Source organism: Sciurus carolinensis, chromosome 9 (assembly GCF_902686445.1).
Source record: "Sciurus carolinensis chromosome 9, mSciCar1.2, whole genome shotgun sequence".
Taxonomy (NCBI): domain Eukaryota; kingdom Metazoa; phylum Chordata; class Mammalia; order Rodentia; family Sciuridae; genus Sciurus; species Sciurus carolinensis.
The window spans coordinates 8,411,364-8,429,864 of record NC_062221.1 but is presented as its reverse complement, the minus strand read 5'-3'; the positions used below and the strand labels follow the sequence as shown (position 1 = coordinate 8,429,864).

At 45.3% G+C, this 18,501-nt stretch overlaps 1 protein-coding gene across 4 annotated transcripts in view; it reads right to left on the bottom strand.

Moving 5' to 3' along the window:
* The window catches only part of Cp (ceruloplasmin), a 52,135-nt gene that overhangs the window by 15,719 nt on the left and 17,915 nt on the right, over positions 1–18,501 (bottom strand). For all 4 annotated transcript variants that reach the window (XM_047564905.1, XM_047564903.1, XM_047564904.1 and 1 more), the window contains exons 7-18: positions 17,983–18,122; positions 16,892–17,044; positions 16,024–16,238; positions 11,721–11,871; positions 10,109–10,321; positions 8,831–9,038; positions 7,455–7,594; positions 6,226–6,354; positions 3,907–4,013; positions 2,542–2,758; positions 1,979–2,118; positions 585–747 (exon numbers count right to left, since the gene is read on the bottom strand). In XM_047564905.1, the coding sequence (XP_047420861.1) occupies positions 585–747; positions 1,979–2,118; positions 2,542–2,758; positions 3,907–4,013; positions 6,226–6,354; positions 7,455–7,594; positions 8,831–9,038; positions 10,109–10,321; positions 11,721–11,871; positions 16,024–16,238; positions 16,892–17,044; positions 17,983–18,122 (1,976 nt within the window). The remainder of the gene's footprint in view (positions 1–584; positions 748–1,978; positions 2,119–2,541; positions 2,759–3,906; positions 4,014–6,225; positions 6,355–7,454; positions 7,595–8,830; positions 9,039–10,108; positions 10,322–11,720; positions 11,872–16,023; positions 16,239–16,891; positions 17,045–17,982; positions 18,123–18,501) is intronic.

Sequence of the window (18,501 nt, the reverse complement as noted above, 5' to 3'; positions counted from 1 at the left end):
TTCTCCTGCCTCTTTCACAAACAATAATCAGCGATGCCTTCCCCTCTCCCTGAAAGCCCGGAGGGATGTTGCTCAGCCTGATTGGCTGGTAGAAATTATGTTGGTGTTTTGAGATTGTCACGGACTTCTTTTAAGGATGAGTTGTTGCCTAGAAAAAAGTTAGTGTTTTTTTGTTAAGAAAGAAATTAAATACTTAGTTGTGCTCTGTTGTTTGTGTTTTGCAGTGCTGGGCATTGAACAGAGGGCCTTAAGTACTCTACCGCTGAGCTACATCCTCGGCCCAGAAATTAAATTCTAAGTGTGTCTTCTGTAAATCATGGTTCACCTCTTGGTGAATACCTGATATGACCATGCCCTTATGTCAATTATAGGGACAATTATATTGTATCAGATTGGTGTCAGTTTGTACCAGCTTAGAGTCGACGATCCTGTTCAAGTGCTGGCTATCAGGAATTGAGCTGTAGGAATTCCTGTCTGGAGGTATAGGAGGAAGAAATCAGGGCATCCTGCGGGGAGAGTTTAGGTAAAGAAGGCCTCTTACATATCATGAAATTTACTTCTAGAATTTCCAGCTGTCTATTCACCTTTGTTGGGTAGAACGGCATAAGTAGTTTCCATCCCAGCGTGAATGTGGTCGGCCACATGGCAGTGGAGTAACCAGATTCCAGGTACTTCGGGAAACATTTCTAGGGTTTGGTACGTCCCAGGGAAAATGTCAAAGACATCAGAGCTGTAAACGCCCCTGTGCTTAATTAGAAAAATGACAAACATTACATACTATACCAAGAGTTGGCTCGATCTTCCCCTGGGGAACTCAGGGATATTAGGAAAATGGAAGAGTCCCTATACATCTGGGTGTTTAATCCAGACTGAGAGATGTGTGGTCTGTGTCTAGTAAGTTGTCAGCACTGTGGGCCATCACGTGGGTGCAGAGGAAAGGAGAGATGGCCCTTGACCCAGCTCAGGACTGCCTGTGTCCTCCTGCACCTGTGTGAGAGCACTTGAGCTAACAGAGGCGCTGAGCTGTGGCCCCATGTTAGCCCTGACCTTGCCTCAGCCTGAACCTATCCTAGGCTATCTCTGTGAAGTTCTGGGGCAAGGAGGAGAGGAATGGAAACCAAAGGAGGCCGATGGAGATGCCCAAACCAGGGCCAGTTCAGGCAGGGATGCAACTAGAGACAGGAGTTGGGTGTATTTCTGCAGGGACAGAATTGAAAGTCCACTAAAAAAAAATCACTATAAAACAAAATGGACTTTCTACAAGATGCTTTTTTGGTAGTTTCCACATTTTCTACATGAACTCAAAAGTAAAAAAATTTTCCAGAAAGGGCCCTTGGCTCCTGCTGAAATGAGCACGCGAAAGAACAGAACAGAAGGGGGTGGAGGTGGAGGGATGTTGCCCAACACCTGCCCGAGGACCTTGCTAACCTCAGGGCATTTAAGGTTCAGAAGACTGAACCACAGGGCAAGAGTTAGGATGGTCTCCTCCCGACCTCTGCTCTCTGGCTCTCATTACAGGAACACTCCTACCCACTCTCTGATAGCAATTCCACTCAAAGGCCTTACTCAGCAAGGTGTGAGTGGAACTCCATGAAAACCCAGTAAAATCTTTAAGGAGAACCTAGGTGTAACAAAGACCCCAGTATCTGCTGAAATTTCTGTCCCTTCTACTCTGAAACTTCCTTTTCTCTCTTTGCAGTGCTGGGGATTGAACCCAGGGCCGCTCACATGCTAGGCAAGCACTGAGCTCCATCTGCAGCCCTTTTGTCTTTTGTTTTGAGACAGGGTCTGGCTAAGTTGCTGACCTTGACCTTGAGATCCTCCTTCCTCCACCTCCTGAGTGGTTGGGATTACAGGTATGTGCCACCATGCCCAGATGAAACTTTGAATTTTTTTATAAATGTATGTGAGGGAATATTTTCTTAGTATGAAGCTATATTCAACTAGAGCAGGAAGGACGGCCACGAATGGCTCTTACCTGGTACCGGAAGCTGTGGCCGTGGAAGTGCACCGTGTGCAGGTCTATCTCATTGCCCATCCCCATCAGGTACCAGCTGACCTCATCTCCCACGTGCATGGTGAGGCCTCGCAGGTTTCCAAACATCCTCCCATTAATGGCTGGGGAAAGCACGTAAGCGCATGTTACCTTTTAGGATATTTTAAACCGTTGGCCATTTCACGGATCATATGATATTAGATTAATGGGGGAATCTTTTTGACATCATAGAACACATTTCACTACAAATGGGGGAAATGGATATTTTAAGGTCACTGACGTCACACTAAAGCTTTTCCAATCGCCTTGCACCAAAAGTCTTAATCCTATTTGTGGATTTAATTCAAAGGGAATGAGATTTTGGAATTGGGAGAGAAATGAGTAAATGATTTTAAATGGAGTCCCCTTCAGTAGATTACTGCCTCACAAAGTGAGGAGAAAGTAGTGTACCCGAAAGGTAACAAATGAATAGTCCCAGCCTAATTTCAGTTGCAAGACGCCACGGGTGAAAGGGGGGACTCTGGTTTTAGAATAATGTCCCCTACCGTGCATTTTGTTGCTTTCTATGAATTCGTCGTCCTCTTTGTTTACTTTCTCAGGGTGGGCAGAGTAGGCTTTGATGTTGTCATCTAAGTACCAAGATTCATTCTCATCAAATACTAGGAACAGAAGGGAGAATTCCAGTTTCTTGGTGGGATTGGATACTTTCATGTAGTGTCTCCGACAAACAATCAGCGGGCCAATCAATCCACTGTAGAGGTCCTGGGAACGAGCAAAAACGTCAGTCATTCTGGAATGTCGTCCAGGTTTCAGCAAACTGGGGCCTTGCCACCCTTGACCTCAGGGATTTTGGGGGGACTGATTTAAGTAGTAGACTTGCCCTAAAGTGATGCTGCCAACTTACTGACTTTGCAGTGAGGTAGTTAATTTGGAACAGTGGTCAGTTATGTGAATATGGAAATAAGAGATGTGGGCAGGGCCCAAAAATTGGCTTAGCTAGTGCCCAGTGATTCAGAAGAACCCTAAATGAACAGTGTGGGCTTGTGTAGACCATGAGCTCCTGAGTGTGAGCCAAGCTTCAGGCCAGTCACTCTGAGTCCACAGAAGAGTGGGCAGAGCTCCTGCCCTCTAGGAACTCATTCTGTAAAGGAAACAGAAATGCAAGAAAGGGAGGAGAAACCGAAGCAGTCCTAGCTGCAGTAAGGATGCATGGAATGCTGTTGCACACTGGAGGCAGGGAGGCTGTGGCGGTAGTTGAGGCAAATTTCAAGAACCTGAGCTATGGGGATGGAGAGAAGGAATAGATTGAGTTCTAGGTGGGGGTGGGAGGGAGAAGCAGGTGCTGGGTAATTCAGAGTCCCTGCAACAGAAGTGTGGACTGGGTGCCTGCGTTGCTGAGGAGCCGAGGAATATCCCAGCGTCCCTGTTAGAGTCGCTGAGTTGTAAGTCCCCAGGGACTGCTGGGGAAGGCACCCAGTATGCAGGATCAAAACTCAGAAGAGACTTGGACTAGAGATGTATTTCTATAGAATAAATATTTGAAGAAATGTGGAAATATTTCATCACATAGCACCTTCAGCTGCTCTGTGATCGACTGCTGAGATCAGCTCTTACATTATCAGGTAAGAAAGCGCGCTGAAACCAACACCTGAGCTCTTTGAATTCGATGTATTTTCAAACCAAAAGGGAAATAAAATACTACACTGATTGATAAGTTAATTTCTATGCATGTTCTCCATAATCAGCAATACTAGAATAATTATAACTATCTTTAAAACCAAACCAAACTAATGTGGATTGAAGATTTATTTTCCTAAGTAACATAGAACCTGAGCACAGGAAGCCCTGACTCCTCTTCCTTCACTTGGGTGTAGGGGGTTGTCACAAAACACGCATGACTTAGCATTTACCTTAACGCGATCCACAGTCGAGTAGTAAACCCACGGGATGCAGGGCGAATCCTCTGTTCCAGCACCAGATCTTTCTGGGATTTTCCATACATAAGTGCGAGTTTCACCTATATGAATCAGGAGTTAAACCTTGATAATAATGCTAACCCAGGAACTGGAAATGTCGGGTTAATTAGTTTTTGAAATACTACAATTCAAAACTCCTTGCAGGCCTTTGGCTTTGAGATCAACTAAACTGTAAGCTGTATTTTGTGTCATTTGTGTCAACCAGGAACTGAGCTAGCCGTGACCCGCTTGCTCTCACTGAGACAGGAAGCTGTTCCAGTGTCCTCGTCGAAGCTCTCTGAACCCCCTCAGCTTGAAGTGTCTTCCCTGATATGCTTTTATTCCTCAGACACCAAACGGCTGTCCCCCAGGGGCAGCTCCTCTGGTCTGCGTGGGCATGTGCGACCGTCCTGTGCGACTCCCTCGCCTCTGCCGTGGCCCTGCTCTCCCCTCCTCTCACCACGCCCTCACTGAACTCAGGATTCCTGGCCGGGAGCCATTACACCTCCTACTCACGTGTCCCTGACTCGACAAAATTCTGCTGGCCTCCTGTCTGTGTCCCAGCTGTCTCTCCCACACTGCTCTGCCGGGCCTGTCCCATGTGGGGCATAACCATGGCCCGGGCCTCGGTTCCCTCAAGATCCTCCCTCCCTCTTCCCACAGGCCCTGGCTCTTCCCCAGTCCCATCTCCATTTCCGGTCGCCTCAGGGCTCCTGTGCCTCTGCTCCTGGACCTTGCCCTCTCACCAACTTGACTGGGCCCGCTACTCACTTAGCAAAGCCGTCAGACTCTAACCTTCAGAGCCCAGCAGACCTTTGGCGTGTGATCCAGCTAGACCTGAGGCGGTCTCGGGATGTGGGAGACTTCTTCCTTTTCCTCGACTGTTCCTGTGTCCTCGCTCTCTACGTTCACTGCACACATAAAGTGTGGACTCACGGCCTCTGGCCGTCTCCGCCTCCGCTTTTACTGACTCCTCATGCTGCTGAACAGCATCTGCTTCTCCACTGCCTTCCTCCTCCACTGCCCGCTTCCACCGCGGCTGGCAGAGCCCGAGGCTCCTGGCTCCTCTCTTCCCCAGCGCTCCCTCGTGCCGTTTTCAACAGGTCATTTTAGCAGCACCATGAAAATCCCACCAGAATGCCAGGCTCTTAGCCCTCAGCTGCTCTCCTCCCTTCCAGATCACGGTGACTCTGGTAGGATTCTTACCCAGGTGATCGCCCATTCTCCAGCTGGTCCCTGCTGCTGCCCCCGCCCCCTACAGTCCCCTACCCACCCATCAGCCAAAATGCCCCTTAAAAGGTCTTCACCAACTCTTGGCTCAAGTCCGCACACAGGTGTTTAGAAGAAACTCTCCAGTCCTGGTCACAGCCTCCTGGGCCCTTCTTCCTCCACCCCACCCGCTGTCCCTGCTTCACATTCTGCCCCTTGTTTGCTCTGCTTGCGCCTCTGGCCTGGTGGCTGTTTCTCAGACAGGCCAGGCACACTCCCATCTCCCATCCCTGGGGCCTTAGAATCTTGCCCCACAACTACCTGAGGGTCACTGCCTCCTGCCTTTTAGGTGTTCCTATCAGTGTCACCTCCTCCAAGAAGCCCTCCTGACCCCTGAAACAGCACCGGGAGCTCCTCACCCTGCTGAGCCTTCCCCAGCAGCGTCTACTGCTCACCTCTCACCTCCTTCAGGTCTGCACCTCCCGGGGAAGAAAGGGAGGGCTGCAAGGGCAGGGACTTTTATTTGTGTCCCTCTGAATTTGCAGGAGCAACTCTGCAGAGCAGTTATTCTTTTTCTCCTTCGGTGTATCTGGGCACTCCCAAGTTAGTGGGAAATGGCCTTTTCCTAGAAGCCAACTTTACAAATAATGGAAGAAAACATTTGCTGAGCTCCAAGGTCATGTGGGTACTGGACTAGATACAGGGGTTTAAAATCCCAGGTGGCAGCCTCTGGCCTGCAGACCCTGTCTGCAGACAGGCCGCACACCTGGGCCACCTCCAGTGTGGCTGGGACATCTGAGGCCTGTCCTAGCTGAGCAGTGGGGAGCGTTGGGACTCGCCTTGAAGATCTGCAGCCGTGCAGCACCTTCAGGCTTGTCCTGTCGACTCTCCTGTGACTGTGTCCGTAGGAGCACCTGCTTGGACACCATGCACACGCAGACCCCCTCCCCACAGCCCCACCTAGCCCCCACCTCCCGCTTCACTCGCTCAGGTCACACTCCTTTGGAAGAAATGCCTCTGTGACAACTGCCATGTCCCTAAGGTGCTCCCTCCCACCTCGAGTACCTGGTGCCGTGGGAGTCACCGTGGGACTGTCCGTCTTCACCCCGTGGGCATGTATGGAGTAGGGCCTTGTTGCCATGTTTTTAAAGATGATCGTGACTCTGTCTCCGACGTCTGCATGGAGCCGTGGACCTGGTAGGAGCGAAAGGAAGCGTGGCTCATTCACCTGCCAGACCAAAACTTGTAGCTTAGTAATAAAGGCAGAGACCTGGTGACTTTCCCGGCATGAGGGCGGCTCTCTGATCTACCCTGTGGCTTTGTGCCAGTACCGGCATGGATTTATTCCTGCACCAGAGGCTCTGGGGTGAAGATGAAGACCACGGTGTACCTCTTACCCAGAGGTCTAGGGGCCGTGCCTAATCATGGGGGCTGCCCCCCGGGGGTCTCCCTGCAGCACCCGCATGCCTCTCTGGAGACCGTGGTAATCTACACAGGGCTCTAGGGTTGGGGCCTAACGTGGGGAGCTGCCCCCCGGGGGTCTTCCCGCAGCACTGCTCACCTCCCTCTGATTTTCAGACCTTCCTGAGCGCGAGTTGAGGAAGGGCTGCCCCTCCCTGCCCTGCCCTGCCCTGCCCCCCCGCCCCTCCCAGCCATCGCCTGCCTGGTAGACTTCCTGCACCCACACCAACGCCACTTTCCTCAGGGTGCCCTGCTCTAGGGGCTGAGGGGACTCTCAGAGCCCCAGGGAAACTCTGGTGTTGGGGAGAGAGAGGGTGGGGTGTCAGATGGTTTTCAAGAACATTCCCAGACCTGGTGCGGTCAGGTCAGGCATTCTGTTTTCTGTTGACCTGTCCAGGGCAACTTCTCTATTGCCTGTGCGTGGTAACAACTTGCTTTTCCATGTGTGGGGGTGTTCTTGTAATTAATTAATCATTTATATCTTAATTTGAAAATTAAGTGTCTCTGTTGGGTGTGTGGGATGGGATAAAAGGGAGAATTTGGTTAGGAATTTCAGTAGGAAGCAGCTTCTTAGGAACTTCACCAAAACTACATGAATCCACTTGATAAATACCAAATACATCGACTTTCACCAGTATAAGCAATAATGCATCATTCCTGGCAGAAATGAGTACTACTCTGTTATCCATATTCTTCAGTGAACATAGGCTTCTCGTTTTTATTGGCTACTTTTTTATTTTGATTTGAGTAACCGATAGATGAAAGGAAGATGAAGCCCAGGGACACGGACCGCGGGCCTGCAGAAGGCCACCTCTGACCGGAGCGGCACCCACCTAGGATCCCCAGGTGCTCCTCCTCAGCAGTTCTGCCCACCGGGACGCGGAAGGAGCTGTCGGTGAAGCGCCGGTACACAGCCTTCCTGTACTTTGAGCCTATGTAGAACTCTCCCTTATCCAAAAATACATTGGAAACACTAAAAGAAAAAGAAAGGAAACCCTCGGGTTAGTATTTGCTTTAATGAAAATGGAAGTCAAGTTGTTTTTTTTTTTTTTTTTTTTTGGGGGGGGTGCTGGGGATTGAACCTGGAGCCTCATGCTTGCAAGGCAAGCACTCTACCAACTGAGTTATCTCCTTGTCCCCAGAAGTCAAGTTTTAAATTTTGAGTAAAAGTATAGTTTTATTGATGTAATTGTGGTAGTTTTTAAACCCAGTGCCTCACACATGCTAGGCAAGCGCTCTTCTGCCGAGCCACAACCCCCATCCCCTGTATAGTTATTTTTTTAATTGATTTTTATTTTTATTTTTTGGTACTGGGGATTGAACCCAGGGTGCTTGACCACTGAGCCACATCCCCAGTACTGCCCCCCTTTTAAATATATTATTTTAGAGGCAGAGTCTTGCTGAGTTGCTTAGCACCTCACTAAGTTGCCGAGGCTGGCTTTGGACTCACAATCCTCCTGCCTCAGCCTCGGAGCTGCTGGGATTAAAGGCGTGTGCCACTGTGCCCGGCCTGCACAGCCTTTTAACCACTTAATCCCAGTCACCGAAATAACCTTTTATTCCACTGCAAACCACAGTTGGCATCAAATGGACCAGCCAGCGCTGCCCACCACGGCTCTTGACTGGTTCTGTGCACCCTGGATCTGCCCTTCCCGCTGCAGAGCCCAGTCCTCAGAGCAGACCATCCGGGTGGTGCAAGACGGAAGTGAGGCAGAGGGGGGCACAGTGCTCCCTAGGGATGCTTCTTGGAATGGTGTTGGAAGCTCCAGTAGCTGTCTTTAACTACACTTATTCACACACTGCAAATGGCTTTGAATCATGTTTTCCAGTACGTTCTTGGGGAGAAAGGGCCCCTAGGCTGCTGTCAGCTTTAAAATACTCTTCCGCACCTAACGGTTTTAGAAATACAAAATAGGCTAAAAATGAAATTTGGGAAAGAAAAACAGGCAGCCCAGAGTTGGTAAAGAAAACAATGGCTCTGCCTCTGGGCACTAATTTTGGTTTAGTTTGAAAATGAATGACAAGATAATGGAAGTTTTCCTTATGAGAAAATTGAAAGCAGCAGCGAGGGGTGAGGACGGTTCCCGGGGAGCCTGTGGTCTGGGTCGGGATTGCGTAACACAAGCGCTTTTTTTCTGAAGTCAGTATCGGTCTTCTCTGGAAGGGAAACCTAAAATTACGAACGGGGACCGAGAGGCTGGAGAGTTACTTTTGCTCTTGTAAGTGGTGCAGCTCCTCCTCCCAAGCCCTGTGAGGCGAGTAATCCCATTCCACCTCCAGCGCGGCCACATAGTAGGTCCTTTCCTCCAGGTAGGGGGCGGGATCCTCAGGCCGCTGCTCGCAGCTGCGCACAGTGTACTTCTGCTTCATGCCACCCGTGTAGTGGTCGGTGGTCAGGCACTCGACATCAAAAGTCCCTGCGGTGGGAGAGAAGAGGTCACTCTCATCTCTGTGGCTCCCCACCTTACTCCAGGTCCATACCAAAGCCCTTCCTGTGACCCAGTTAGAGGACCTGCCTCCCACGTGGGTGGCCTCACCTGCAGATCACTCCTCTGCAACTGTGCAGGCCCCTTAGGGGCTCTTAGAAGAGGCTGGCATGTGCCCACCCTGACCCCCTTGCACTGGCCACATCCCCTGCAGCTCACTCCGCTGCAACTGCGCAGGCCCCTTAGCGGCTCTCAGAAGAGGTTGGCACATGCCCTGCCTGGAACCTTCTCCCCAAATATCTACGTGGTGCACATGCGCACTTTATTCAGGTCTCCTTAACTGCCACCTCTGGGGGGAGTCCCGACCCCTCCCCCATCGTCCTCCCCCGTGGTCCCCACGCCCCTCCCTGCCCTGGTCTTCTTCACGTACTTCTAACCACTTGACATGGACATATTCATATGATTGCTTAGCGTCTGTCTCCCTGGAATGGAACTTCAGCTCCCGGAGACACTATCTCCTTCTTTTCATGGTCCAATGTATTTCCATTCGTCAAAAGAATGAAAAGAGGATGCTGGATCTGTCTTCAGTTTTAGTGGCATAAAATGAACCAAATAAATCCTGAAGTAGATCAGCACGTTTTCATATCTCGATTAAAATTCTTTCTTCGCTGTTTCAGTTTGGTTTCCTCATTCAGAGCGAGGCTGCAGTTCTGGCCGAGCATAAGGCCAGCAGTGCACCCAGGCTGCAGAGACCCCAGGGGCCACCCGGCTGCTCTGCCCTCCCAGCGGTCCTTAAAAGGACCTGGATTGAGAAGGGCATGGCTGAGGACTCTGCTGTGTGGGATCCCAGGAAACCACAGCCCACTCTCTTCTTCCTCCAGTACCACTTCCTCCCTGGTAGAAAGGGAACGGCTGTCTGGTACCTGCCCTTCCAAGGAAGGAAGGGCACTTGGGAGACTTGGGCTGGGGGTGACTTGACCACCCAACATGTTTGGCTACTGGATTTTCAAGCAAAAGTCAAATCGGCCCAACAGAGACTATCTTGGCTCTAGGACACATACCTCCTGTGTCAGGTCGCATGAGAAGTGTCACACTCGTTTGTGGGAAGAGATTGGCTGTGTCTCTTCTTTCTCCTTGCGACAGGAATGTGTTTCCTGAAAAGTATATCCCGTGTACATCGGCCTCGTTTCCAGCGCTGAACAAGTACCACACGACAGAGTCTCCTCGGCACATGCTGAGACCAGGCAGATTACCGTACATGAATCCGTTCATCGCTGTAAGAGTTGGGAAATATCCTTTTGAGAGCAATTTATTTTATGACAGTCTCTGACTTTCCAAATCCAACCATGTTTTTTTCTTCTTTTTTTAATTTAAAAAACCTTATTCAGTCCTGTCTGTCCTTTATCTGTCAGGAGCGTCTCTGCCGTCCCTGACTGGGGGAGCAGAACTGAAGGTCTCGGAGTTCTGTACTGTGTCCCTGGCACCCTGGGGACCTCGCTGATCTTCCTACTAGAACAGTGAGGTTCCGCTGGCTTTCTCACTTCTACTCATGGTCATTTTTGTGAGATCCTAAACCCAAGAATGATAATTGTTCTTCCTGGACATCAGAGACTGGAAATGTGTGTGTCCTAGATGAAAATTCTCTGGTTCATCTTGATTGTTAGGGAAGAGTCTATGCAGGGGATTTTCTCTGTTGTTTTCAACAGGTAATATTTTTGATACTTGTAAAATGCAAAAATGCAGAACCAAAAAAAATATTTCAAAGATTGTAGGAAATATGGCCAGAACCAGTCCAGCTTTAAACAAACAAACCAAAACTTAACATATTTTTTCTTCTATTAACTACAATAGTTTTTTACTATTCTAAATTAATGGTGTGGGCCTTTTGAACAATTAGATCACTGTCTCTAACTGTAACCACCACATTTTAGAATTATACTGAGAGAAAAAGAATTATATATATATATATATAATATATAATATAAATTATATTGTATATAATATAAATTAAATGTATATATAATATAAATTATATCTACACATATATATATATAATATTATATTACCTCTCCAATGCTAGGCTTCCATTAAATGAAAATCTCTGAGTATTGTCCTGGGCATGGGTAGTTTTTTAAAGCTCCCAGGTGATCCCCAGGTGATGTGCAGTCAAGGGTGAGAATCATGAGATCATGAGGGCAAAGGTCATATCTTTTTATACATCAAATAATAAAATGAGTCTGTCATTATTGAGGCACAGATGAGAAAAGTGTCTAACTTAGTAGTTCTCACACTTGAGTCTACATCAGAATCACATGGAGGGTTGTTAAACACAGACTTCTGGGACTTAACCCTCCAAATTTCTATTTAGTGGGTTGGGACTGGACTTAAGGATTTGCCTTTCATGTCCTGAGGTGATGCTGAGGCTGCCGATGGGACCCCCTTTAAGGACCATTAATCTACTTGGCATATCTTGTATGTCATTATTCTGAGTTAAGTGAAATGATGGGTAATTGACTGACATTAAATAACCAATGACATTACCCTCGGAGCACTGTTTAATCGTTTGTTGAATATTAATCAATGAGTGAAGCTGTTCACATTTTGGTTTAATTAAAAGCCTTACATTTTCAGCACTGAAATCCCCCAAGAGCTTGGTGGGGATGCGGTACTCACAGTGCATCTTATTGGATTCCTGAAAGTCTGCGTCTTCTTTGTCCACCTGATCAGGCGCAGTTGTAAACATTCTAATATTATCATCCAGCAGTAAACTCTCGTTCTCATCAAATACCGTGGGAAACAAATAGAACTCCTTGTCTACGTCTTTCTGCAAATCAGAAGAACAATGAGGCGAAGGCAGAATGAGTAAAGCAGCAGACTTAAGGCCATGTGCACAGGTGGGCTAAGAAATAAGACGTGCCCGTTCCTCTCTGTGAACTAGGGCTGGTGAAATGTCCAGTTGGCCACCAGAGTTTACACTGGTATGTGTTGAACAGGGTTACCGTTCAACATGGTGAGCTGAACCTTGCTCTGCATCTAAAAATTCAGATTCTCATCTCCCTTCCTACCCACGTGCTCCCCACCAATTGAAACCACCCTCCAAAAAATTATTAAAATGGGGGGGGGTGGATATGTGTGAGCGCTGGAAGTCAGGGAAATGCATCCACATCTATGAGAACTCTAGAATTCCTGAAGGCAGAGCAGGTAGAAGCAACAGATCGAAAGACAGTTCATCCAAAGTGAAGAAATAATCTGCCACTGAATAGGAACAGGGATTTACAGTCTCCAGCCTTTACTCTTTCCCCCTGCTCCTGACCAAAAAAAAAAAAAAAAAAAAAAAAAAATCAGAAGTACTTTTTGGTCTAGGAATGATTCAGTCATTTAGAAGATGGAAAAGGAGAGCAAACTTTAGAAAGGGTCGCATGTCTTTCCCTTGAGATTCTTCTTGAGATGAAAAACACAATTATCAAAGTGTAAAACCTACTGTAGGCAGAGACCTGGAGGTTAGATATTATGGAGAACTGAATCAATAAAGGTGACCAAAAGAAAGTGCCCTTCATCAGAAGGAGAGAAATGAAGATGGAAGGTACACACAGCTTAAAAAAAGGGGGAGACACAGTCATCAGAAGCAGTAGCCAGAATGTTCACCAGCATAAAGAGAAAACACCAGAGTATTCACATTCAAAAGCTTCACCGGAAATAAGCCAAAATTAGGAACAGAGACCTACACCTAAAAATGTCCTGGTAACATTTTTAATTTCAGAGACAGAATTTCTATAATACTCCATTTAAAAATTATCTAAAATGAAAGTTTTATACCATGGGGATTCCTTTGTCTGCCCCCCAGATGGCTGTGAGTCTGATTCCCTGAAGTTTAGCTCCCACCTTGGATGTTATTTCCATCTTCTCAGGGTTTAGGTTCACTGTCCCATTACTCTGTTTTGTTTTTCAAAGCACGTCACTCCCTGAAGTTACTTGTTTTTATTTTTCTGGGTTTGCTTATTTCCCTGCTCTTGTCCCTGCAGCCCCACACACATACACTGAACTGTAAACCTAGTAAAGCAAGAAACTGGCTTCAATGTCTTATTTGCCAGTGAATTCTGTACCTAGCATGGGATGTGTTTTTTGAGAAGTTCAAGTGATTTTTTTTTAATAGAAAACATTATCAATAAACTGGAAATAGAATGAAGAATAACTATTTCCTATCAGAATGGTGAAAATCCCCAAATTTGATGATATATAATGCTACTTAAAAAGAAATTATTAAAGCTTTGAATCATACTAGAGGAGAGCTATGAATTTGAAAACTTGAAAAAACAGAGGATCAAGTATTTGTCTTTTCCTTACATAACATGTCCTTTGTGGTGACCAAATAACTCATAATATGAAGTTTCTATTTCTAGATGAATGCCAGATAATAAAGAAAAGAAAGTAGAATTAAAGTGTTATTATTATTATCATGATACAACTTCTGATTAGTTTATAAATCTAGGAAATGATCAACAATGACTGAGAACATCTCCATCTGAGGGACTACTATATATTTTACTTCCCTTATTATAAATATTCTTATAAAACCAAAAGCCCACATGGTATAGTAACCTTAAAAGAAAAAAATCTTATCTGTATTCAGTCAAACCTTTAAATCAAGCCACTGATTTATGGGAAATAATGAGGGAAAGAAAAACATAAGACACCACAGAAATGCAATAAATAAAATCTAGACATGAGACTAGGGTATGGCTCAGTGGTAAAGCACTTGCCTAGCATGTGTGGGATCCTGAATTTCATCCTGAGCACCCAAAACAAAACAAAACAAACAAACCACATGCATACACAAAAATATCTAAGCATGGAAAATGTCTGTGGGACCAATCACTCTTATTACAACAGAAAAATTATAAGAAAATAATCTTACAAACATGTCAATTGATTATAATGTTTGTAAATATTTAGATACTGATTCAAACAGCAAACTTAAAACAATTTTTAAGACAGAAATGTGAACGTTGTTTTCTCATACTAGACAAAGGTGCCAAAAATATGCAATGGAGAAAAGATAGCCTCTTCAACAAATGGTGCTGGGAAAACTGGAAATCCATATGCAACAGAATGAAACTAAACCCTTATCTCTCACCCTGCACAAAAATCAACTCAAAATGGATCAAGGACCTCGAAATCAGACCAGAGACCATGCATCTTATAGAAGAAAAAGTAGGTCGAAATCTTCACCTTGTCAACTTAGGATCAGACTTCCTTAACAGGACTCCCATAGCACAAGAAATAAAAGCAAGAATGAATAACTGGGATAGATTCAAACTAAATAGCTTTCTCTCAGAAAGGAAACTATCAGCAATGGGAAGAGAAAACCTACAGAATGGGAGAATATCTTTGCCACCCATACTTCAGATAGAACACTAATTTCCAGAATATATAAAGAACTCAAAAAACTCTACACGAAGACTACAAATAACCCAATCAACAAATGGGCTAAGGATATGAACAGACACTTCACAGAAGATCTATAAGCAATCAACAAACATATGAAAAAATGTTCAACATCTTTAGTAATAAGAGAAATGCAAATCAAAACTACCCTAAGATTCCATCTCACCCCAATTAGAATGGCGATTATCAAGAACACAAGCAACAATAGGTGTTGGAGAGGATGTGGGGAAAAAGGTACACTCATACATTGCTGGTGGGGCCGCAAATTAGTGCAGCCACTCTGGAAAGCATTGTGGAGACGCCTTAGAAAACTTGGAATGGAACCACCATTTGACCCAACTGTCCCACTCCTCGGCCTATACCCAAAGGACTTAAAATCAGCATACTACAGAGATACAGCCACAACAATGTTCATAGCTGCTCAATTCACAATAGCCAGACTGTGGAACCAACCTAGATGCCCCTCAATTGATGAATGGATAAAGAAACTGTGGTATATATATACCATGGAATATTACTCAGCCATAAAGAATAATAAAATTATGGCATTTGCAGGCAAATGGATGTAGTTGGAGAATATCATGCTAAGTGAGATAAGCCAATCTCAAAAAACCAAAGGACAAATGATCTCACTGATAAGCGGATGATGACACATATAGGGGGTGGGAAGGGGGCAAGAATGGAGGAAGGAAGAACTCTATAGAGAGAGAAGAGGGGTGGGAGGGGTGGGGGGAAATAACAGAATGAATCAAAAACTATTACCCTATGTAAATGTATGATTACACAAATGGTATGCCTCCACTTCATGTACAAACAGAGAAATAAGATGTATCCTATTTGTTTACAATAAAAATGAATTAAAAAAGAAGACATGTGAATGTTGATTGGATATTGGATAATATTAAGGAGTTATGAAGTATGTGATTATTATTTTAAGATGTGTTCATTGCATTGGGGGCATTTAAAGGGAATTCTTATCTTTTAAATACTGCTAAAACATTTATTTAGAGATAAATGCAATGATGGGTTATGATTGCATTTCTACTTCTAGGTCAAAGAATCATTTTCTCATTGATATATAGGGCAAGATTTTCCTCAAGGAATGTGATTGAATCATTATCATTAGTAGGTGATTTTTAAAATGTATATTTAAAATTTTTTTTGTTGTAGATGGACACAATACCTTTATTTTATTCACTTATATGTGGTGCTGAGAATCAAACCAGTGCTTCACACATACCAGGCAAATGCTCTACCACTGAGTTACAACCCCAGCCCTGAAATGTGCAAGCTAAAAGTCTATTTTTATCATAAAAGACCATGGATTCCACAGATAATCTCATTCCCAACCCATCTTCTAACAATCATGTTAGAAGAAAATCTTTGCATACTTTACAACTTATAAGGCTAATAACACTTAAAAATGGAAATTACATGTAAAATCTTCACTGTCTCAAAATCCAGAATTTTCCTTATGATAATGATAGTTTGGAGATTGACGAATCATTTCCATTTCCTCTGATTGACCTACCTGTCTCCCATTCTTATGTAAACTTCCCTTCTTGCATATTTTCATTGGCCCAATAAGCCCAGTGAATATATCTTTCGTGGGATCCACGGCAGAATAATACATCCTAGACAGGCACACGGGATCTGCGTACGTGGGTCCCACTTCTTTGGGGACAGTCCATTCATAGGTGAAGGTTTCCTTGGGTGCCACATGGGAGGCCGGATGAGGAGGTGGACCTGTGAGGGGGTCACAGCAGGAGGTTCAGTGTGCTTCTATGCTGTCTGTCCCTGGAGCCACATGATGAACTGAGTTTGGTCTAGGATGAACCACTTCTGAGCTGCCTGTCATGAGTGAGCATGGGATCCTACTTGTGCTACTGTGTCAGATTGGCAAATTGGAATGATTCTTCAAGAAGCCTAAGACTAAAAAATTGTGGAAATGTTTAAGCCTCCCTAATTTACCCATGAGGAAACTGAGGAAAGTTTCAATGACCTGCTCATGGTCACACTGCACATGGTGGTAAAATCACTACTGTTCCTGGTCACCCTTGAAAGTCAAATCAAAGACATCCACACGTTGGCCTATTTTGTATCATTAGAGTTAGTTTTACAAATGCTTATAATGCTAACAAACTCTGGGTGCAAAACTATCATGATAAGGATCTTGACATACTAGTATCTTGACCATATTTAAAACATATTATATGTGCCTAGATGAAAGCGGAAGGATTACATAAAATATAATTGTGGTTGTCTATAGAACTATGAATAATACATATTTTTGGTTATACCTTTCTATATTTTTCAAAAATTCTAAAATGAGCACCTGAACATCTCATATTTACAAGAACTTTACGTTGCTGATTGGCAGCAGGGGGGGCTGTACTCACCTCCCCCCTGGGGACTGGAATGTGACGCATAGTACACGCCCTCATTGTCCTTGTTGAATCTCACCCCGGTTGGCTCAATACTGAGGGGGTATGGTCCTTTGTTGTAGAAGGTGACTTTGATGGTGTCCCCCACTTCTGCCCAAATGACAGGACCTAGGGACAAAGAGAGAATTATTGTGTTTCTTTGCATATAATGTGCAGAATGTACAAGAGCTATTCTCTTCAGCTGTGAGTACCACTGGAAGCAACATACTTATTTGTGGCATATTGGCAAGTTGGGTTTTTAAAAAGTTCATGATCAGTCTGACATGGTGAGACTGGAAAGAGGTAAGAAGGGCTTTTTGATCCAAGGTAATGATATTTGTTATCATTTTTGCCCATCAGTTAATAGACTTTTAACATCTGTAAAAACTGTACTTAGAGTCTACACATCTACAGGAACTTATTTGGAGTATCTACATCCTCCCTATCTTGTCTTCTGTGGACTAGATATGTGCCATTTGTCCCAAGAGTCAATGGGTTCCATAAACCAAGACTACCCAAAGCAGGGAAGCTGTATTATCTTGGATGACCCTTAGATTTTCAATCACTAAAATTAATATTATTGCCAATTATAGAATAAAAACAGTTCTACAGCACATAGATATTTTATGTAATGCACAAACCGACCTTCCTATCTGCAGTTCCGTGAGTTTACCTGTAATAGCTCATTTAACCCTCATTATAATTTCATGAGGTAGGCACTACTATTGTTCCCATTGTGCAGAGTCGAGCAGGCATAGAAAGTCAAGTCATTTCCAAAAACCCCACAGCTAATAGAGGAAGAGGAAGGACATCTGAATCCACACTCTGGTCTCCCACTAGGCTGTGTCTCTAGGTGTCTCTAGGCTCACCTGGGGGCACCTGCAGAGGGCTCCAGGGCATGCCCAGCCTGCCTCATCAGTGGCCTGCATTTTATTGGGGTCTGGCCCTGTGCATGCCCCGCTCCCACATGGAACTCATGCTGCAGGTCCTGGTATTTCTGTTCTTTCTGAGGTTGTGGTGGCCCCGGGGGAGCTATGCCCAGTCATGCGTTTTCTGGGCAGACTCACCCAGGATGCCAAGATGTTCCTCCTCCGGGCCTCTTTCCTTTCGCTTTGTGAAGGACGCATCTGTGTACTCACGGTAAACCAGTTTTTTATAAGAGCCACCGATTCTTGTAGAACCTTGTTCAAAAAATACCCTTGAGTCGCTGCCAAAAGAAAAGGGGTCTGAGGCTGGGGTTGAAGTGGAACAGAAAGTGGGCATGCCTATAAGGCGCCATCAAAGAAAAAAATGCTGTCCAGTGCTTCAAGATGAACGTCACCTGTGATTTACGCAACCCAAGCCTGTTAACGCAAACAGAGGCTGGCAGTTCTGGGCCTGTTTTAGCAGGGGGCTCCGTGAAGGAGAATCACTGGGGGTTCCCTTCTAGTTAGTGGAAACAACCTCAGGAGGGTCCATGTTCACCCCTGACAGTCCACGGTTTGTTCTACAACAGAACCTTCTTACTCAATTGCGAAATGTTTGAAAGCACAGTAGCTATTGTTCTGGCCTATAGCTGCACCAGCCAGGGACTTGAGAATTTTCAT